This window comes from Neolamprologus brichardi, chromosome 7 (assembly GCF_056152115.1).
Source record: "Neolamprologus brichardi isolate AB-2024 chromosome 7, ASM5615211v1, whole genome shotgun sequence".
Taxonomy (NCBI): domain Eukaryota; kingdom Metazoa; phylum Chordata; class Actinopteri; order Cichliformes; family Cichlidae; genus Neolamprologus; species Neolamprologus brichardi.
In genome coordinates, this window is record NC_142110.1 from 40,456,754 (window position 1) to 40,477,052 (window position 20,299).

The 20,299-nt window shown below is 39.5% G+C and overlaps 1 protein-coding gene across 1 annotated transcript in view; it reads left to right on the forward strand.

The window, feature by feature from the left end:
- The first annotated feature begins 5,544 nt into the window (after nt 1-5,544).
- Nucleotides 5,545-20,299, forward strand: part of grin3a (glutamate receptor, ionotropic, N-methyl-D-aspartate 3A) — a 53,945-nt gene continuing 39,190 nt past the window's right edge. The window contains exons 1-2 of the mRNA XM_087844450.1: nt 5,545-6,335; nt 14,837-15,546. Of these exons, the coding sequence (XP_087700576.1) occupies nt 5,580-6,335; nt 14,837-15,546 (1,466 nt within the window). The 5' untranslated portion in view covers nt 5,545-5,579. The remainder of the gene's footprint in view (nt 6,336-14,836; nt 15,547-20,299) is intronic.

Genomic DNA, 20,299 nt, shown 5'->3' on the forward strand with positions numbered 1-20,299 from the left:
TTGAGGTCTAAAAGAACATCAAAAGGGAAAATGCAAAGACTTCGTTATGTCTGTTGGTTAAAGACCTCAGCATTGTTGTTCCAAGGTGTGTCCTTACAGTGTGAAGCCCACATGTTTTTTCTCTTTATGTTAAACATCACGACAGAATAGTCTAGGGCAACGTCAAAGCAGGGATGTCAAACTCATTTTACATTGTGGGCCACATACAACCCAGTTTGATCCAAAGTGTGAAAGACCAGTGAAAAATATTTAAATTATATGTGTTAATATAAGAAAAAGAATTGCAATTTCAACAGTACGTATCAGTTTTTCGATATAATAAATGTATAAAATTACAGAAAAAGGTACCTCATTGTCCAGACTGTCCTGTATTTATACAGTAAAGCATAAAGTTTTTGGTTCGTTTACATTTGGTTTACTGTGGACCCACTGTAAAGAAATAAAATAAAAAATTCTACAATAGATACATTTAATCTTTTACTTATCTACTTTGGTGTAGTGTGAATGGCAAAAAACTATGAAAATACAGTTAAAAGTTCAAAATATGTGCGGTTCTTCAGCTCTTCTTCTAATATTCTTCCAAATATTATTAATATTATATTAATATTCCAAATATTATTTCCAAACTGAAGTCTTTGCCGCGGAGATCATAGTTCCCAGGACTTAGGTTTGGTACCCTGGCCTATATAGACCAGTGGACTTAAATATATGGTGAAAGTGAGTAAAATATTAAACACCAGTCCCTACATCAACAGCAGAGAGCTGAATCTTGGATGCCTGCTTTCTAAGCAGTGTTTCAGATAAAATGCCAAATCTGAGACTAACCGAGGAAAAAATAACACACATATATATATATATATATATATATATATATATATATATATATATATTAAACTTAAGGAAACAATAAAGATGAGCAAAAGAAAACAGACAACGGTCAGAAAAATATTATTTAAAAAATGTGGTTTGGAAAGATGAATCTAAATTGGATGTTTGAGTATATTTGAGAACAAACAAAAAAACCCAAAACATGATATCTGTGGAAAAAAAGTCTGTATATTTACAGTCTGGGCTAATGTAACATAAATTAGCATACATATATATATATAACATACATATATCATGAATAATTTAGCAAACACCAAAAGTTTAGCTTTGTAACTCCAAATGCTTTGTTTGACTGTGTTTGTACGTGCGTGTGTGTGCAACAAGACAATAAGACAGGCAAAAATTCATTCCTATGAACAATGGGAGTATTTGATTTACACAAAAAGTCAGTTTAAAGGTTATGGCAAGTTTTGAGCTGCGACAGCAGACTGATGAGGGGATTAAATAATTAAAAAGAGGCACTTGCTCATCCTGTCTCAACTGAATCTCAGCTTCTGTACCCAGGTAAAGCAGCTATTTGTGTGTTAAACTCAAAGGCAAATTATTATTTTATGCCCCCTTACAGACAATGCTGAAAACACTTCACTTGAACACAGATTTTGATGCATCAGTAACGAAGTCCAGTTTTCCCAAAAAAAGAAGTAAACTGTGTCAGACATCCTTATAACAGAGTATTTTAACACCTTAAAAGTTACTTTTTTGTATTTTTTCCCTTCAGTAACTTTAAGACATCTGACCATAGAATAGACATTAAGGCGGGGCGCTAAAGCAGACAGTAATGTGATTTGTTGTGATGCCAGCAGCTACTGAAAATGGCAATAATAGGCACCCTGGGATGAGAATGCATTGAAACCGAAATGGTTTTGATTGTAAGCTATTCCGTTCTTTAAATGTCATTTCTTTACTTTGTAAAAGTGAGAATGCAGATGTCATTGTTCTTATAAATCAATGAACATGTATAAATGAAAGGATTTTGCCTGTGTGCATCGAGGCTGGTGCAAGCTGTGTGTGTGTCCTTAGACAAAAAACAGGTAGCTGTCAGGTTTTGTCTCCAATAAAATTTCACAAATCTTCCCATGTGAGGTGTAATCAATGTCTGTTTGTGTGTGGGAGAGAAATAAACTATAGGTGAATTTGGCTGGCAGGTGAAGGGGTCAGTGATGTTTTCAGCACTGCTTTGGCTGATAGTCATAGGAAGGCAGATGGACAGGTTGGCAGAGCGATAGACAGGCCGACGGTTGCGCAGTGATGCTGACAGAGAAAGAAGACAGACAGGTGGGCAGAACAGCAGGACAGGTGAAGGAAATGGTCACAAAAGCAGACAAGCAAAGCGGACAGAGGAACATGGATGAATATTCAACCAGGCAGGGGGTCAGACGGATATTCAGACAGGGACAAAAGAGAGGGCAGGCTTTAAGGTGTACCAACTAGACGAGAGGAGAGGCATGTGAAATCAGATGTGTTTGCAAGCAGAAAGACAGAAAGGTGGCTGCTAGGTACAAATAAAAAGACAGAAATGGGATGTTAGATAAAGAAAGCCAAAGTGGAACAAAAGAGCAAAGTCAAAAGAGTGTATTGGAAGCAATTTTACCTTTTCATGTGTTTTAGGTTACGTTTTGGTCTGGTGTCAGGTAACTTTAATATAAATGATAGTATAATAATAAAAGTCATGCTCAATATGACTAATTGAGTGCAACATTTATTGTAATGTAACACTTTCATTTTTGATCTTCAGTAGGCAGTAGTAAAGTAAGATATTTTTTATATAGCGCTTTTCAAAACAGTGATCTATTACAGCTGTCCCCAACCCCCAGGCCTCGGACCGGTCCGTGAGTCGTTTGGTACCGGGCCGCGAGAGTTGAGGCTCAGGTGTGAAATGTATAGTTTTCAGGTTTTTATTGGTTTTCAGCGTTATTTTGTTATCATTTTTATCGTTTACTCGGTTTTCCTTGGTCTTTTCACGTGTGTTATGAATAAATTTTCTTTTTTCGGTACCGGTACTAGTTTTATTTTGTTGTATTTATCCGCGACAACTTAAAGGCCGGTCCATGAAAATATTGTCGGGCATAAACCGGTCCGTGGTGCAAAAAAGGTTGGAGACCGCTAATCTATTACAAAGTGCTTTACAAACATGTTAAAAATACAATTGAATGAAAATATCTTAATCACACAAAAACAGCATAATACACAAAAGCATTATAATAAAGCATGATCTTGAGGAAAGCTAGTATTCCATTTCAAAATGCCAATCCACACCCTGTGGCTGTTGCATTACTGAAGCAAATTTCCTCCTATAACAATGATCTAAAGTACAGCTCGAAACTATGCAAGACTTATTTAGCAAAGAATTTGTCATCTGGTTTTCTGTGTATAGTGGCACAGAAATCAGACCTCAGGGTATTTTAGTTGTTGTGAGAACAGTTTGATTAAAGGGTATATAAGTGCCCATTAAAACAATTAACACTGTGAGAGGATCTTCAGGAAGCATGTCGCCACATTATCTCATCAAACTGACAGCTACAGTGTAAATGTATAAAAGGCAGTGGATACTGCAAATGGACCATTCTTGGATGAAAGCAAAGTTTGGGTTACAAAATGGTTATTTTAAATAAAAGTTGTCATTTCTATCCTGTCTGTGACTTGACCACATTTCCTATTATCTCTCAGATTGGATTACTAAAAGTATGAGATTTTAAAAAATAAAATTAAAAGTAATAGGGCACTGTGAAAGTGTGGGCCTCTGGAGACTAAGAAAAGTGTGTTATTGTTTGCATATGACCAAGCCAACCCTGATGACTAGTTGACCACACAATAGTCGTTTGATGTGTGGCGGTTGTTTAATACTTTGGAAATATTCCTTCCAAACAGAATGATCATACTGTCTCAAAAAACGAGGAATTTCCTCGAGTCAGGTGAGGATACCAGGCTACAATATGAAAGTGCTGAAAACACATTTTCAGTATTTATATACAAGTGGGAAATTCCACCAGTAAGCCATATTTAAATGGCATGTGGAGGTAATCTTCAATATTTATGTGATTGACCTATTTTTTCATCAAGACCTGGAATAAGAATGAACACTGTGAAGCCCTTATGAAAAGAGCTATGCAGCATATGGTGGCCTGGTATCCCACTTCAACACACAGTGCAAGACAGGCTTAATTCTCACCTTGAATATGTCTCTTGATGTAATTTTCTTTCTGTTTTCCCTCCATCTGTTTTTTCATCTTCTTCAATAGCCTTGATTCTTTAAAGACGCAGCAGCTGAAGCACCATCTTATATCACCTCACATTCTATTTCCATTTACCTGTTCTTCTCCTCTCTCACTCCTCTGCTCTTCTTCCCCACTTACCATTCTCCTCTCCTCACTTTTCATCTCTTATCCACAATTCCCTCCTAAGCTTTTTCCCCCTCTCACCATAACCTCTGCTTCTCTCTCCTCCTACCTACCATTAGTCACCACCTCCCGCTCCTCTCCTGTCAAAATTTCTCTTCCCTGACTCTCTCCCTGTTTCAGTCCTTTCCTGTAAGGTCAGCCCATATTGGATCGATCAGGGTCATCTATCTTCCACTATCTCAGTGGGCGTGCCTCCTATTTCAAAAGTGATCATTAGCCAATCATTAATCTAGATCAGACCATCAGACCATTAACCAATCGTTAATCTGGATCCTGTTTAAACTCGGCCTGCTGATTGGGTCCCAGGTGACCTCTGACATGTGAGTTACCAAAGAAACACATCCGTTAAACAATGTATGATTGGATGTCCTCATACATAAAACAGGTAGCTGTCTGGTTTTGTCTCCAGTAAAATCTCACAAATCTTCCCATGTGACACATAATCAATGTGCTGTATTTTTTTTTTTTTTTTTTTTTGACATGTCAGGATTATGAATAAATGACACCAGTACCATGCCCATGACCATGTCCGCATTTCTTTCGCACTGACACTGTGAAAAGTGAGGGGTGGCTGGGTTGTAAAGTAAACATGGGGTTAAATCTCCTTGGAATGTGCGCAGAAAGACCACGCTCTGGTGCCAGTGGTCTCACCAGCACAGAGGCTGACTCGAGCCAAGCAGCGCGTGCGCTCTGGAAAGCTTCTACTTGGGTGTCTTTTGTTTTTCTGGGTGTTTTTTTAAGAAGGGGGAAACGTTTAAAAAAAAAAAAACAGCTGCCTTTGCCCCTGCCTTGTGGATGATAATGGGATGATTTTCCTTTGACTCCATTAAGCTATCAGACTTTTCCAGAGGTGGATTTCACTGCTTTGGAATGTGTTTGATGCGCATTAACCTTTTTCGACCTAGGCAGGGCTTGCCTACACACTCTGCTGCATTTTCTTTTCTGCCTGTGGAATATGTGGAAATGTTGCCGTTTGTTTCCACGACATGTTTAGTAATCCGAGGCTTGAATGATGAAAATCTTTTGAGATGAAAAACAGCACTTTTGGGGATAATTTTTTGCTTGTGCGCGGCTCGTGCCTAATCTCGCGCCTCAGCAGCCTGTTGTCTGTGTCCGAGGGAAAACGCACAACTTTACCACGAGCTGGAACCGGTCCTGTTGCGGGGGCTACCGCTGGTCTGTGCGGCACACCAGGGCCACAGGCAGGGGGCCAAGACGCAGACCAACGGAGCGGTCCCGGTGTTCAGCCGCTGTGTGGTTGGACCGGGCATCCGGTGGAGCTGTGGAGCGGGGATGATGAAGTCGGTGGGGATGGTGATGATGAGTGGCCCGGCAGCGCGACCAGGCACCAGGGTCTTGCCACTAATATGTTTAGTGTTGTGCGCTCTCATCTTTCTCCCGATTTGCGCTCACTCGCACCCGCAACCGTGCCAAGTGCTCAAACGAATCGGCCACACGGTTCGGATAGGAGCTCTGCACGTTCAGCCTCGCTTGCTCTCTGCTAGGGCTGTCAGCAGCTCTGAGGACTGGGGAAACGAAAGAGAGTTGACAGAAGAGCAGCAGTTGGAGTTGGAAAGACCGTTTAAAACAAGTGCCAGTGCGCCTGGGTATGGAAGCCTTAGGACTAGAGCGTCCGTTAACAGTCAGCGGGGCGCAAACAGGAGTAAAAGCCAGGCACGCCAACGGGAGGAGAACACCTCGGCGGAAAATCGCGTGTTCGCACCCCGAGACTCGGTTCTGCTCGCCGTCGAGGCTCTGAACCGGGCTGGGTTGCTACCCTACAATTTATCCTTGGAGATTGTCATGGCTGTTGGATCCACACTCGGAGAACTGCCCGCGTTCTCCTTTTCCTCTACGGGCAACCCCGAAAACGAGGACCCTCTGTCCTTCGTGGAGAGTGTATGTCACACTGTGGTTGTGCAGGGGGTTTCTGCCATGATCGCCTTTCCACGGAACAGGGACGAGTTCGTCAAGTTGGAATTCGTCTCACTCGCGCTTCAGGTACCTGTAGTCAGCGTTGTGCAGAGGGAGTTCTCGCGCCACAGTAAGGTAAAAAGTTATTTCCTAGCTAAATTTGAACTGTTAACTGTTGATTGCTTCACTTCGGCATACAACTGCAATGTGCTGTGTCTGCACTGGTTTGACGTGTTATAGTAATATAACGCAAGAAACTTTACACCGCAGTCTGACAACCTCTTTAAAGTGCGTGTACACCATGCACCGAATGCATGTAATTTATTTAACTAATTTAAATACGTGTGGATACAGACTACAGTGCACCGCGAGCCATCAGTGGCCATCATTTAAGCCAGGGACTGGAGCTAGAAACGCCTCCTTCAGTGGCTGATTGTTGATGTCCTTTCAACAAGAGCACAGATCTTCCCGTTCTTGTTCAGCGTTTACCTAGTCAATCAAACTTAAATGGCACAATTTAAGGTGAAATGGCACAAGCTGGCTTTCATAACTCTGAAAAAAAAAAGTTTAATTAAACAGTCAAAGACAAAAGGAGCATGGGGAAAAGCCGCTCTGTCCATGGTGCTGAAATCTACTGAATTTAAAGGGTGTTTCAGCAAAAAGAAGAACAGTGCTTCTGCTTCTGCAGAATAAAATGTTTAAAAATGGTTTGATTGACAGTGTGCAGTCAACAACAGTGTGCACCTAGCAGCACATGCCCCGCGGTATAGATACATAAACAAATACTTTGTTGATATTCAGAATCCCACTATGTCTGCATGAGTAGACGTTCAGCACTGTGGTGAAGGAGGTTACGGCAGTATAGTGCAGTCAAAACTCTTAGTCATAAGTCAGTGTGATGCTATATTTTGACATCTCATTTGCTGGACAACGGAGGTGAAGGCAGACAACACTCTTTAGTTAAATCACTGTGTTGGCATGTACATTTATGACCTAACACCTTTCCTTTTAACAAAGAAGTAAAAGGTTGCTCCTTTAGCCACCCAGCTACTAATATTTAGCAGGCCCATATCTAATAATGAGATTAGTGTCAGAAAACTGTAGCATACAAGAAAAACTCATTCATGCAGAACCGTTTTAAGCTGCATAACACTCCTCTCATTGGACCAGTTCAAGAGGTGAATCCACATAATAACCCATGGAGGAGATTTTGAGTGTATTTTGGTGGTTTTACAGTGAGGCTAAAACCTTGCTTCATTAGTAGTTTACATTATACCACTGGAAATACCTTGAGTACAGTTCCTTGTGTATACCATATGGAGTCCAGACTTGGCAGGAAACCATTACATCCCTGTATATACTAAAGTTTGCAGTGGTGTTCTGATTTATTTTCCATATACCAATATACACTCCTTATTATTATTATAAATAATAAGGCACTTTAATCCTTCAGTACAAGTAAACATTTCTTTTGGCACAAACATTGATTCTTTTGTAATTGTAACTCTTTATTTACTCAGACTTAGGTATATGAGTCAAAAGTGCTCAAAAAATTTTAATAGCTAGACAAGTTGTGAAAATTTTGAATACTTGTTGTTTACAGGCATCATATAAATGTGTATATATCTATATATCTATATATCTATCTATATATATATATCTATCTATATATATACATATATATATATATATATATATATATATATATATATATATAAACACAATATAGATTCTTGTCAGGGCTTTTGGAAAATAAAACAATACCCTGAAACCAGTATAAAATGAAATGGATTTTTATTCTGATTTATGTGAATTTTTAACAGTTAAGGCAAAAGCAGCAGCACTTCTTAAGTTGTAGATGGTTGAAAAATAAACTCTTGCACAACAGTGCGAAGCTTGCTGGTGGAGTTTGCAGCTAAAATGAGAGCAAAGGGGAAACTAGTTAGTATTGTAAATACTATATTTATTAGCGTGGAGGGGCATCAGTAATAATTCTGTGGAAAAATCACCTGCTGTGAGTTTGCCCCCTTATTTGTTTGTGCTATCGAGCACAAGAAGGAATAGCCACACGCACATTCCCAAAAATGATTTGGTGTAATACACTGTAAACCTCTTTAATTGGGTGATGCTACAAAGAAGAGATATTGCACATCAGTGAGAGAAAGCCAACAATCTGCGTGTGTTTCTGTATTTGTAATATTCTACACACAAACATCCAAAGGAGGGACAAAGAATGTGTTTTTTCATGCACACATCCAAACCCATTAGCTGGACTGAAGGGTTCTGGGATACTTGCCACCTACTAGGGTATAGTAACGTGTGTGTGTGTGGCTTTGTCAGACAGTTTGTGTCTGTTTATGTGTTGGTGTATGTGTGTGCGTAAGAATGTGTGTGTGTGTTTCTAGGATAATATCTAATTTCCTGCTTTGTGCACAAGGAAGGGTTTCTCTGTAAGGAGTCAGCAGGTGTTTAAAGTCAAAACTGATTCCTAGAAGTGAAATAACAGTAATGGATACAGCTGACAAACCAAAAGTTAAGGATGATTGATTGATAGAGGAGTAGATGGGAAGACTGTTGAATGGAAGGATGAACATGTGCTAGGAAATAGTGTGTGCAGTGCTTGTGTGAGACTTTTAGAGAAATGGCTTAACTCCCTTCTGACTCAATCTAGTTTCACTGGCAAATCCCAACTGCAGGCTGACAGCAATTTCTCTAAAACATTTTTTGTGTGTGAAAAGTGCAAAAACTTTTTGGATGTCTTGAGATGATCTCATTAGTGTTTATTTCCGCACTTTGTTTGACCTTGAGTTTTTTTTTATCCTGGAAAAGTTTAAAGTCAAATTTTAAAGACAAGGTTCACAGCTGAACATTTGTGTAATACAATGAATCATAAAAAAAAAAAAACCTTTTGATAACGTGATCTGCCCACAGTATGTTATGTAAGTGTCAGAATGATGAAGCTGCATGAGAATATGGAGATTATGGAGCAAAGGATAAAGTGACCTCAGAGTAAAGGAACTGGGCTGGGAGTTGTGGTGAGTGGTTTTGATAGCAGGAAAGAGATGAGAATTTAGCATATAAAAGCCAAAGAACTGACGAACTCTTGGCAAAAGGAAGCTCTCTGGGAAATACCAGTCATCTCAGATAGGGGGACTTAGTTTTAAAGTGGAAATATATCCCATGCTGACCCAGAGACTGTGGAAAGATAGCTACATACACGCATATATACAGAAAGACAGAGCATCTTCACTGACAACTTAAAGGATATATGCAAATATCAATTGCTACTTATTCCAGTTATGTGTCAGCACTAACTGGTGCAAAAAATCAACATTGCTACCATAGGATATGCACCAATATAATGATGCATGTGCAATATATACCATATAAACACTTTATTAGGTATACTGCTCCAATGTAATCAGACCTACAGAAAACATGCAATAAATTCTGTCTGTGCTAAGCAGCCTTTCCACATAGTGTCATGCAAATGGTCATTCAGTTTGAGCAGTCGACTTGCAATCTTTAAAACATCCAGCAATCTAACAGTATATGTGGTATAAAAAAGTATAATAGGCCCATGTTAAGTACTAAGTTTAATATATGTGCAAGAATGCCTTTGGAGCCAAAGGTTTGAGCTTTAGACTGCTCTTAATCCTTAGTTTCCATCATGATGTCAAGAGAGTGGGTATCATTAACGCGATCATCTCAGCCACACAGCTCTAGCTGTGATCAGTGCAGTATCTCCCACGCAGTGTTCAAACCTGTTTGCGAGGGCCATCCAATCAGAAGAGACTTGGCTTCAAGGCAAGGCTGGCCTTGAAGGGAGACAGAGGATGAACTGAGGGTGCAGATAGATAAGGATTATTTTGAACTGTGGATCCTCCACAGCTTTTCTAGTGGAATACAAAAATAAAAAATATTAAACTGGTACTGAGCATAATAGGTCTTCCATAACAATTCAGTTGTTCTGCAATGCATTCATTTAACTAAATTGGTTAACTAACGACTGTATTACAATAAAAATTGGTAGATGGTTATTGATTTTTCTTTGATTAGATGATTAATTGTATTAAGAACAATAACTAAGTTATTACTGGATTTGTCCACTGGCTCATGAGTCTGTCAGTCCATGCATTTTTTTTTACCATACAGCAACCTCTGCAAGTTTCTTAGCACAACAAGTTGCAGCTAATGTGTTTTAGATGTGGAAATCACAGGGGGAAATCATTTTTTGAAGCAAGGAGGGATTAAAAAAAGAGAGCACAGTGACAACAGAGCCGGGATTTCACAGCACTCTGAAAGCAGCCGATCTCTGTATTTATGTAGGGGAGCAAGGAGCCACACTCTGTACAATTTTTTTCCTGTTTATTTACATGAAGAACAAAGAGAGGGTTACAGATTTATGGAGATCACAGTGCAGAAGTGCCGCAGTTGAAAATAATCCATCCAATCCTCCTGGAGAATGAGAGCAGGTGAGACTCTGATGCCCTGTGGACTGCATTACCATTTTCCTCCCTGATAGAGGACTTTTAAATCTGAAATAAAACATTTGCAATTGCTTTTGTAGGTGCTTTTGTTCCAGCAATAATCTATCCATGTATATGCAATAAGCTGATTAATAAATATCTTATTTGCATGTCTATTAGACAGAGTGATTAACGGGATAAATCAAATTAAACAACAGATTAATCTAATGAACTTTTTTGTGCAAAGCTTGTGTAAAAGTTGTAAAGTCAATTAAAGTGAGTCACTCAGGCCCCTTAAACAACTTTAATTCTGTGTTTGGTGTTATGGGTTCAGGCAAGCAAACAAGTGTGCGACTGATTAAGTGGCATATTGTATACTGGGTACAGTATGCCGAGGTATACTGATGCAGATCTGGCAGCTCATGCAGCTCATGCAGCCCTCTGATCTATTTAATGTTATTTCAAGTATTACAGGGATGAGAGTGTCACCTTTCAAATGTATCTGCTCTGATCTATGTGTGTAGTCTGCATTTAACTGATTATTGCAAACAAATTAGCAAATTCATTACCACCAAACAGGAAATAACTATGCCAATGAATGAGCTTCAGACTATAGCTCAACACTATGGAACTGAGCATTTTGTTAACAAGGTATGTCTTTTGGAACTAACCAGTGTAGAACAACTTGAAAAACAACATCAATTATTCACCTTAATAGTGAATTTGATTATTTATTCTCTGACAGTAATGTCTTCAGACACCTGCTGAGTTCAATATTGACTCTCTTTTTATCTTGTTTCTATTCTGAGACTCTTGAAGAAAATATTTCAACTGCTATTAAAACCAACATGGTCTTTCATTCATAATTTGAATACATCAGCGTACGAATAAAAAAAGACTTTTATAACCTTTCATGAACATAAAATTAAATAAGACTGAAACTAGAATTAGAAATATAAACTGGAAATTTGCAGATTCTGGTGAAATTGCCATGTTACTGCCGTAAGCTGCGACTTGCTTTCAGGAGTCAGCTAAAAGCACAGACGGAAGTTTTACATAATAATAGTCTTGTAAGCAACCTGATGGTGGTGCTGCGATGAAAGTGGGTTGGATTGGATTGGAAAGTGCATGTATGACAGCATTAAAGAGTTAACTGTTAAGAATGGGACTGTGTTCTTTAGCCTTTAGTTAATTCGAGTATCAGAAATTTGCATCAAGCAATATTTGTTATTGTACTTTGGCAAACCTTAAATTTGGCATGGGTGTAAAGACTAGCCAGACTACTGATAAAACTTTTAAGTTCAAGAGTTATAGGCATTTCACTTGATTTGGCATGATATCTCAAATCAAAGAGATGTGCAGAGAAGACTGGATTCAATATAAAGACCGGCACTGCTGTTTCATAGTTGGTTACAAACTAACGTGAGCTCATAAAGTTTGACATTTTGAGCAATCATGGTTTTAGTGTGCTGGAATAGTGGCAACTGAAATTCATTGGACACTTCATTGGATACACCTTGCTAGTGCTAAGTTCGAGCCTTTCTCTCTTTGGAAGTACCTTAATTTTTCATATCTGAAAATTTCCTCTCAGGTTTTGGTCTAAATTGGTATGATGGTATCACACAGGTGCTGCAAATTTGTGGGCATCAAATCTGTGATGTGAATCTCCTGTTCCACCACATCCCAAAGGTGCTCTGCTCAAACTGGATCATTTTTGTGCCAAGAAAATATTCTCCACTCCATTACACCATAACTACCACTAAGTGTTGGTAGAAGGCTGGATGGATCCTTGTTTTTCTTGTTGTTTACACCAGATGTTGAAACTCATCAGACCAGCGAGCCTGTGATAATCTTAGCCTCAGCTTCCTGTTCTTAGCTGACAGCAGGTGTACCAGGTGTGGTCTTCTGCTGATATGGCCTGTCATCTTCAAGGTGCAACATGTTTGCATCAAGAGATGATATTCAGCATACCATGGTTGTAATTCATAGTTATTGGAGTTACAGTTTCTTTCCTTTTGCAGCTCTAAGGAGCATGGCCATTCTCATCAGACATATGGCATTTTTATTTTAAGAACTTCCACTTATTGAATTAAATAGTTTCTCTTTTTTGGGTCCATCCATCCATTCGCTTCCGCTTATCCTTTTCAGGGTCGCGGGGGGCGCTGGAGCCTATCCCAGCTGTCATAGGGCGAGAGGCGGGGTACACCCTGGACAGGTCGCCAGTCTGTCGCAGGGCCAACACACAGGGACAGACAACCATTCGCACTGTCATTCACTCGCACATTCACACCTAGTGGCAATTTGGATTATCCAATTAACCTATGGTCTTACGTCTTTGGACGGTGGGAGGAAGCCGGAGTACCCGGAGGGAACCCACGCAAACACGGGGAGAACATGCAAACTCCACACAGAAAGACCCCGGCCTGATGGTGGAATTGAACTCAGGACCTTCTTGCTGTGCGGCAACAGTGCTAACCACCGTGCCACCGTGCTGCCCTCTCTTTTTTGGGTCATTCTCTGTAAACCCTAGTGATGATTTAGAGGGGAAATTTCAGTAGATTAGCAGTTTCTGAGACACTCAGACCAGGCTGTCTGGCACCAAAAACTATCCCACAGTCAAAGTCACTTAAATCACATTTTTTTCCTTATTCTGATGCTTGTTTTGAACTTTAGCAGGTTGACTTGACCATGTCTACAAGCCTAAATGCATCGAGTCACTGCCACATGACTGGCTGATTAGATATCTGTGTTTAATGAGCAGCTGAACAGGGGTACATAATAAAGTGGCAAGTCAATGTAAATAACAGGGCGCTGGGGACTGTTTATCAGCCAGTGTTTGTTACTTAATTTAATGTTAGGGGCAAAGTTCCAAAAAATCAGCAGTTTTGTTTGTAGCACTGCTACGGTTGGAAATAAGTTTTCCACACTGGCAAGGATTTGTTAGCTGATTACAGATTAACAGAACAAAGGAACCGAATTCAAACATGTCAAGTGTATGAAAACAGTTAAACCAGCTCTGACCTAAAAGGCAGCAAATGAATCTTAAATGTACTATTTAGAATAAAAATGTCGATTAGAAGAAGAGTAATACGAAATGCGTCACCAATGGTGCAATACATGCAATGCTGCATTACTTGCATAAAGCGCTGAATTGTTTTTACCTCTGGAGGTGGTCCAGCAGATTTAGAACTTAAAGCCAGTTAGGCCGTACATTTTGGAATAAATCTATTTCATGCTTCTCATTTTACTTTCTTTCTAGAAAGATGCTAAAATTGGCGAAAGGTTTTCCTCACAGCAACAATACTATGAGACTGCACAATTTTATTGTATCAGATGAGGTCCTAGTGGTAATCAGCCACCATGTACTCATTGATCTGTCTAGGTCATTAATCAACTGCTGAAATTCTGAATCACATAAATTCAACAAAGGCGTAAACTAAATTAAATGTTGTGGTGCTGAGTAGGTGAAGGGCTCTTTTGAAATGAACTGCAATTCTTAAAGTGACTACACATTTAAAAAATGTGATTAGTTTTATTTATAGAAACAGGTAAGTGGAGGTTATCCATTATACACAGCAAACTATGTTAACTGAAGACAAAAAGTAACTACATTTGGATTTATGAACCCTTCTCTTTTTCCTGTTTCTTCCTCTGCTCTTCTGTTTTATTTCACTTCCTTATGCCCATCCTATTTCTTTCTTTTTCACCAACATCATTTCTCCGCTATCCTCATGTTGCTTTTTCTCACAATATCATCAATTCCAAAACCAATCATCTGATGCTGTGTCTCTCTTGCTATCTGTCTCCCATATATAAAATCCAACTGATTCCCATCGACACTTTGTCCTCCGATCACAACATTTTTATTCCCTCCTTTATTTCCTTCTGTTTATGTTTAACGGTCCCTCCTCTCTATCTCATATTATTTAATTCCACTGCTTTTGCCATTTTCTCATCCATTTATCTTAATCTCTTAAATCTTCTCCTCCTGTCACACCTATTCACCTCGTACCTTTTTAAATGCACTCCTCCACTTTTCAAAATCACATTTTTCCCTGTTTTTTTCTGTTATTTCAACTTTTCCCCTACAACTTTTTTTTTACCTTCCACTCCATTTGCCAATTCAACTCCCATTACACCTGTCCTCCTTTTACCAACTTTTCACAGAATCCTCTACATTTCCAAATGGCGATGCGAACTGTGGAGGCTCCACAATCCCAGCTGCTCTACACCCTGCTGATGATGAATGGCTGGTGGGACATCAGCATTCTGCTCTGCCAGGAATGGAATATTAGTGACTTCCTTTTCCTCATCAAAAACAACACCCGCTTTCACCTGGGCACTCTTGTCAACCTGACAACTATTGCCTTAACCTCTTCAGTATCTTCATCTGCACTACCAACCTCAGCGGTGGCATCAGGTATTGCAACCTTACCCTATTTTTCCTCTGCTGCCTCTGCTTCTTCTTCATCCACTTCTTCTAAATCAGACCAGCAGCAAACTCTCCTGCGACAGCTGGAGACCCTTAGAGAACACTCAGCCACAACAGGATTGGTGACATTTGGGTGCGACATTCGCGAGGTGCGACGTTTGTGGACGCTGGTCACGCGGATGACGCTTCCAGAGTTTCACTGGGTCTTGGGAGACAGCCAGAATGTGGCTGAGCTGAGAACAGAAGGGTTACCCCTGGGGTTACTGGCCCATGGGGTCATGGGATCCCCTTCTCTGGATCACTACGTCCATGACTCATTAGAACTCGGAGCGCGTGCCGTGGGCAGTGCTGCCCAGGATAATCCTGCCTTGGCACTCATACCAGGGACTACCAATTGTATGGATAAACAACAGAGCAATGGGAGCTCGGGGGAATACTTGGCAAGGTAGGGAATATACAGATACAAAGTTTCATGCAATGTCCTCAAACTCTAATAAGGCATTCTATAAGCACAACTCACTTCCATAGAGTGCAGTTATTATTCTGCTACTGTATCGGGGGGAAGAACAGTCAGTTTTGTTTTGCTTTTTTATATTTGCTTAGGCCGATCACAAACATTTTTGGTTGTGCAACATTTATAAAATGATGGTGGGGGCGAGTCTTCTGAAAAGTGGGTGAGAGCACGTTTTGTTGGAACATTTGCACATGGGGAAGCAAGCATTCATCATAATGACACAGCTCTGTGGAGAAATGTCTGGCTGTGTAAGATCAGGTCTTTGTAGGTCTTATAGCCATTTGAAAGAACCTAGCAGGCCAGCCGTACTGCATCCAAATCTGGATCAGAACTTGCCACTTTCAGTGTGTAGGCTGTGAGGACACATGTTGTGTTCTGTAATAAAGGAAATTTTGAAAATGGTTAGAGGATAGTGGGAAACAGATTGCCACCAGCATAGTGGATCAGTGTAAGGCTTACTATATACATGCAGTTTGCAAACCAGACAAACCTAAAAAATGTTGTGATAATTATGCCCCACAAAATGATTATTTCAGCAGCTTAACTTACATGATGGATTTTGGTATAGATGTTTTTTCTATTTTTTTTCCCCTTGCAATAACAGAAAAAAATGATGTGTGTCAGTTCAATGTTCATGTAAAATCACCCAGGTGCCACTTTACTATCTTACCAACATACAAAGGTATTCTGCCCATAGTACTAGTAAACCAAAAATATTGTCTCTTGCCTTTTTCAAACATGCAAAAAATGAATTCATTGGCAAAAATTAAAAGTTACCCAGTACCAGCCAAACATATTAAATGTGACACAGATGACAAAATATGCACATACACTGATCTGCTTCCGTTTGGGTTACCACTGCAGCACCACATTCAGTGAATATAACACACTTGAGAGGTTGATAGAACTTTTGTGATAATCCAGTTAACTAAACTTAGTCATTCAGGATTGCTGAGTTCTTATGGAGTCCATGATTGACGGCTAGTGCTCCACTAATTTGTCAGAACAGCAACTATGCTTGCAAAATGCATGGTATCATCTGGACCAGTAATGATTATGCTCTCTCAGTATGACTGAGTGACTGATATAGCTTGCAGCCGCTGGCCCAGGGCAGTTTGCCAAATTACTGGAGCAGTGGCGATGCCAAAGATCAACTTACTGTATTCATATAGACTCTTGTGAGTATGATGGTTGTTATATTTTCCTTTATAGATATAGATAGGACCCAAGCAAGGTAATCTCTTAAAAACTCTCACTGTGCTAAAGAATCACAAGTGTCATCTTTGCGTGGGATTGGATATTGGTCTATACGTATTATGGGATTCAGTGACAAATAAGTCCTTTGCCTGTTGTCTTTTTTCCAAAAGATACTGTTAGCATTGCCCAGTCACATCAGTTCTTTACAGCTAATATTCCTTGGTGTACCGAATACTGAAACACTGCTTAGATTTTAAGCCGTATACAACATGACTTGCCTGTGAAACCTTGGTCTTGCGCTCTCTTCAAGCTCAGTCAATCCCCTCCCTCAACACTGAATCTCTTTACAGTATTTCTGACACAACTTCTATTCTGTTTGGCGCATGGCCTTTATGATAGGTTTGTAGCTTAAACCTATTCACTGGAACGTTGAAGACAATATAATTACACAGCAAAGCAAGACACGAAGTAGGCAAAGTTCTTCATGTTTCTCGTGCACGGGAGAGAACCGGACAAACGCCGTTCCTTCGCTTGACCCCAGTTGCTCTCGTCCGCTCCCCCGTAACACTGCTCTTTTATTGAGGTTACATGAATATGCATAGGTTCATTAACATATGACGTCTACATACAAACAAAGAGTACCTTGCCTGTGCGATGTGTAAGTGTGTGTGTGTGTGTGTGTGGGGGGTCAGAGTGTGACCCCATAAATGACTTCCCTAAACCTGCTGGTCTGGAAGTCCAGCAGTTCATCTAAACAAAAGGCACTTAGCCTAAAACAGATATAGCTACGTTTATCCTACCATAAAACAATAAGAGAAGGTACGACCTCTCCCATGCTCCCAGAGTGTGGGTGTGGATGCCAGAACACTCTGGAATGCGCACAAAGCCTTTGCAGACTATTAAGGATCACACATCCTATCACTACACAATCAATTATACACCTCTACCAATCTAAAACTAATTATAAAACTCTAAGCATATATAAGTAGATATTTCTAAGCATAAATGACAATCAACATTACAAAACCTAACATTTTATCTCATGCCAAAGAGACATATATGTGCCTATATTTCACCTTTAACTTCAGCTTTTGCAGTATTGTGATTGTCGCTCCTGTGTAAGTTATCAATCCCACATTTGTATATTTCAGGTTGAGTTTAGGAACATTTTCCTGGATGTGAGCACTGACCCACTGCCTAGTTTCATCTTTCATGGCACTCTGTAAACATTAGGTGTCAGCCATATAACTTCTGTCACTGACAAATCATCCTCATTTGAGTCTCTCATGTTACCTCTGTACCTTCTTGTCCTTGATTCTTGTTTTCTTTGTCTGTCTTTAATTTACATATTTTCTCTATGTACCCTATTTTATTGCCCATCCTGCAACTTTTATCCTTAAACCAGAAATCTGCAGGATGGTGCAACATTTTAACACTTTAATCAAGTCTGAGTTTTGTGTACTAATTTATGTGCTGTGTTTTCCATAAATATGGAAATTTCCAAATTGCAAGCCAATGTTAGTCTATATTCTGTAAAAAGCCATTTCAGATTGGCCTCATTGCTCAGTCCACACACAAGCCTGTTCCTTAGTGCGTACTCCCCGACATGGCAATGCTCTCCTAATCTATGAAGCTCTGCCATATACTCCAATATGAATTCAATATTTGACTCATTCCTTTTGTAAAACCTGAACCATTCAGCTATCGCCAGAGGTGTTAGATTTAAAAGCCTCTTAGTACGTCTGAGATCTCATCAAAAGTTTTGTAAGCCAGTTTGCTAGCAGGGCAAGTTGGAAGTTTTAGTGCCCAACTTTTTAAACAAAAGATGATCATCTATCCATATGGCCCATACTCCCAGACATTTTTAGTTAGTTTTGTTTCCTTTTCACAGTGTAATATCACTACTAGTCCTAGTCTAGTCTTTGTTCAACACTTTCAACACTCACATCCCCTCCTCCAGCTAGCTTCCCCATCATCCTAGCATCTATTCTAGGATGGACAGATGAAAGTCCAATGAAGTTGCATCAATAAAATCTGATGCTATTTTGCTCATCTGTTGCATCTGTCTCATATATTAACAGCAGTCATCAATGGATTAAACTACATGTAAAGATACAGTTTACATGCCTTAAATCTTAATCCTGCAGGTACAACTCTGCTGACTCACTTATTCTGTTAAATAGGTATGGTAGGTATGGTACTAGTAAATAAAAGTAGTACTATTTGCACTTTTTTTCAAATATGTAAACAATGTGTCCTTCCTCTTACTACATAGCAATAGAGTTACATATAAAGGAGTGGTTATACATATTTTAGACCATATTGTGCAAAATAGGTTATATTATATATTCATCAGAATATTTTGCATTCTTTGTATTACAGTAAATATCTGTTAGTGTTTCAGGGCTCTTCTTTCTGTTATTAATTAATGCACCGATTTAGTGGAGCTTAGGCTTCATTAAATTAAATATACAAACAGTAAGACTTACACAGTACCAAATCTGGGTTCTCTCCATCCAACAATTAATCAATAATATCCAAATGTACAGTGTATACATTACTCTACTTCTTTCATATCTTTCAAATGTTTACTCGAGCAGTAACAAATAATTCATACACACCTACACCGTCTTGCATTTGCACAGCATGTAGTTTATGGGGATGCACACTGTAGTACAGTCAATAACTGCAGCACTGTGGTAAAATGCTAATATGTAATGAATTGCATTTAACAGCACTGTAATCTGCAGCTGCTCCACTCTAGAGATGTAAGTGACAGTGGATGTGTGATCACCCACCGCTGCATTACAAGTACTGTTTGACCTTTCCTGCTAAGATTCTCCTCAAAACACTCGAATCAGCAGAATGAATATCCAGTGAAGGTAATTATTAAACATAGTGAGCTCAGAGGTCCTGAAGGTCCTTCCATTGCTTTACTTTATTTAAAAAAGGGAGTTGATTCATTTGTCCGTGTTTTACATATTGCAGAAACACTTGCCAAACAAGACCTTTTGTCCAGTGAGAGTCCTCGTGCAGTCTTTGACCCCATGAAAACAGGGAGAAACTACTTGATGAGGTTTAGTTTCCTTTGTATGTGATAGTGGTTCTAATTCAAGCTGTTTCACACATGGGTGATTTGGAAAAGTCAGTCGCACACCTGCCTCGGTGAAAACTGAAAGTATTGGAAAGACTTATATGGAGGGGCTAGAGAAAAAAGAAAAAAAAGCAAAGATGAATGTTTGTAAGCAACCTGCAAATATGAAAAAAATAGTTTTTCTCCCCAAATCATTCGTTTCAGTATTTCTAAAGCTCTGAGACTGTTTGGGCTGTCTGATCACATTCATGCTAAAGGGATTAAAAGATACAGAGAGTGGACTTATATTGAGTCAGGGTCATCATCATCTGTTACCATTACATTTTTTTCCACACTATGAAACATATTACTGTGTGGAGTCTAACAATTACATTAGTTTCGCTTTTCTTTTCT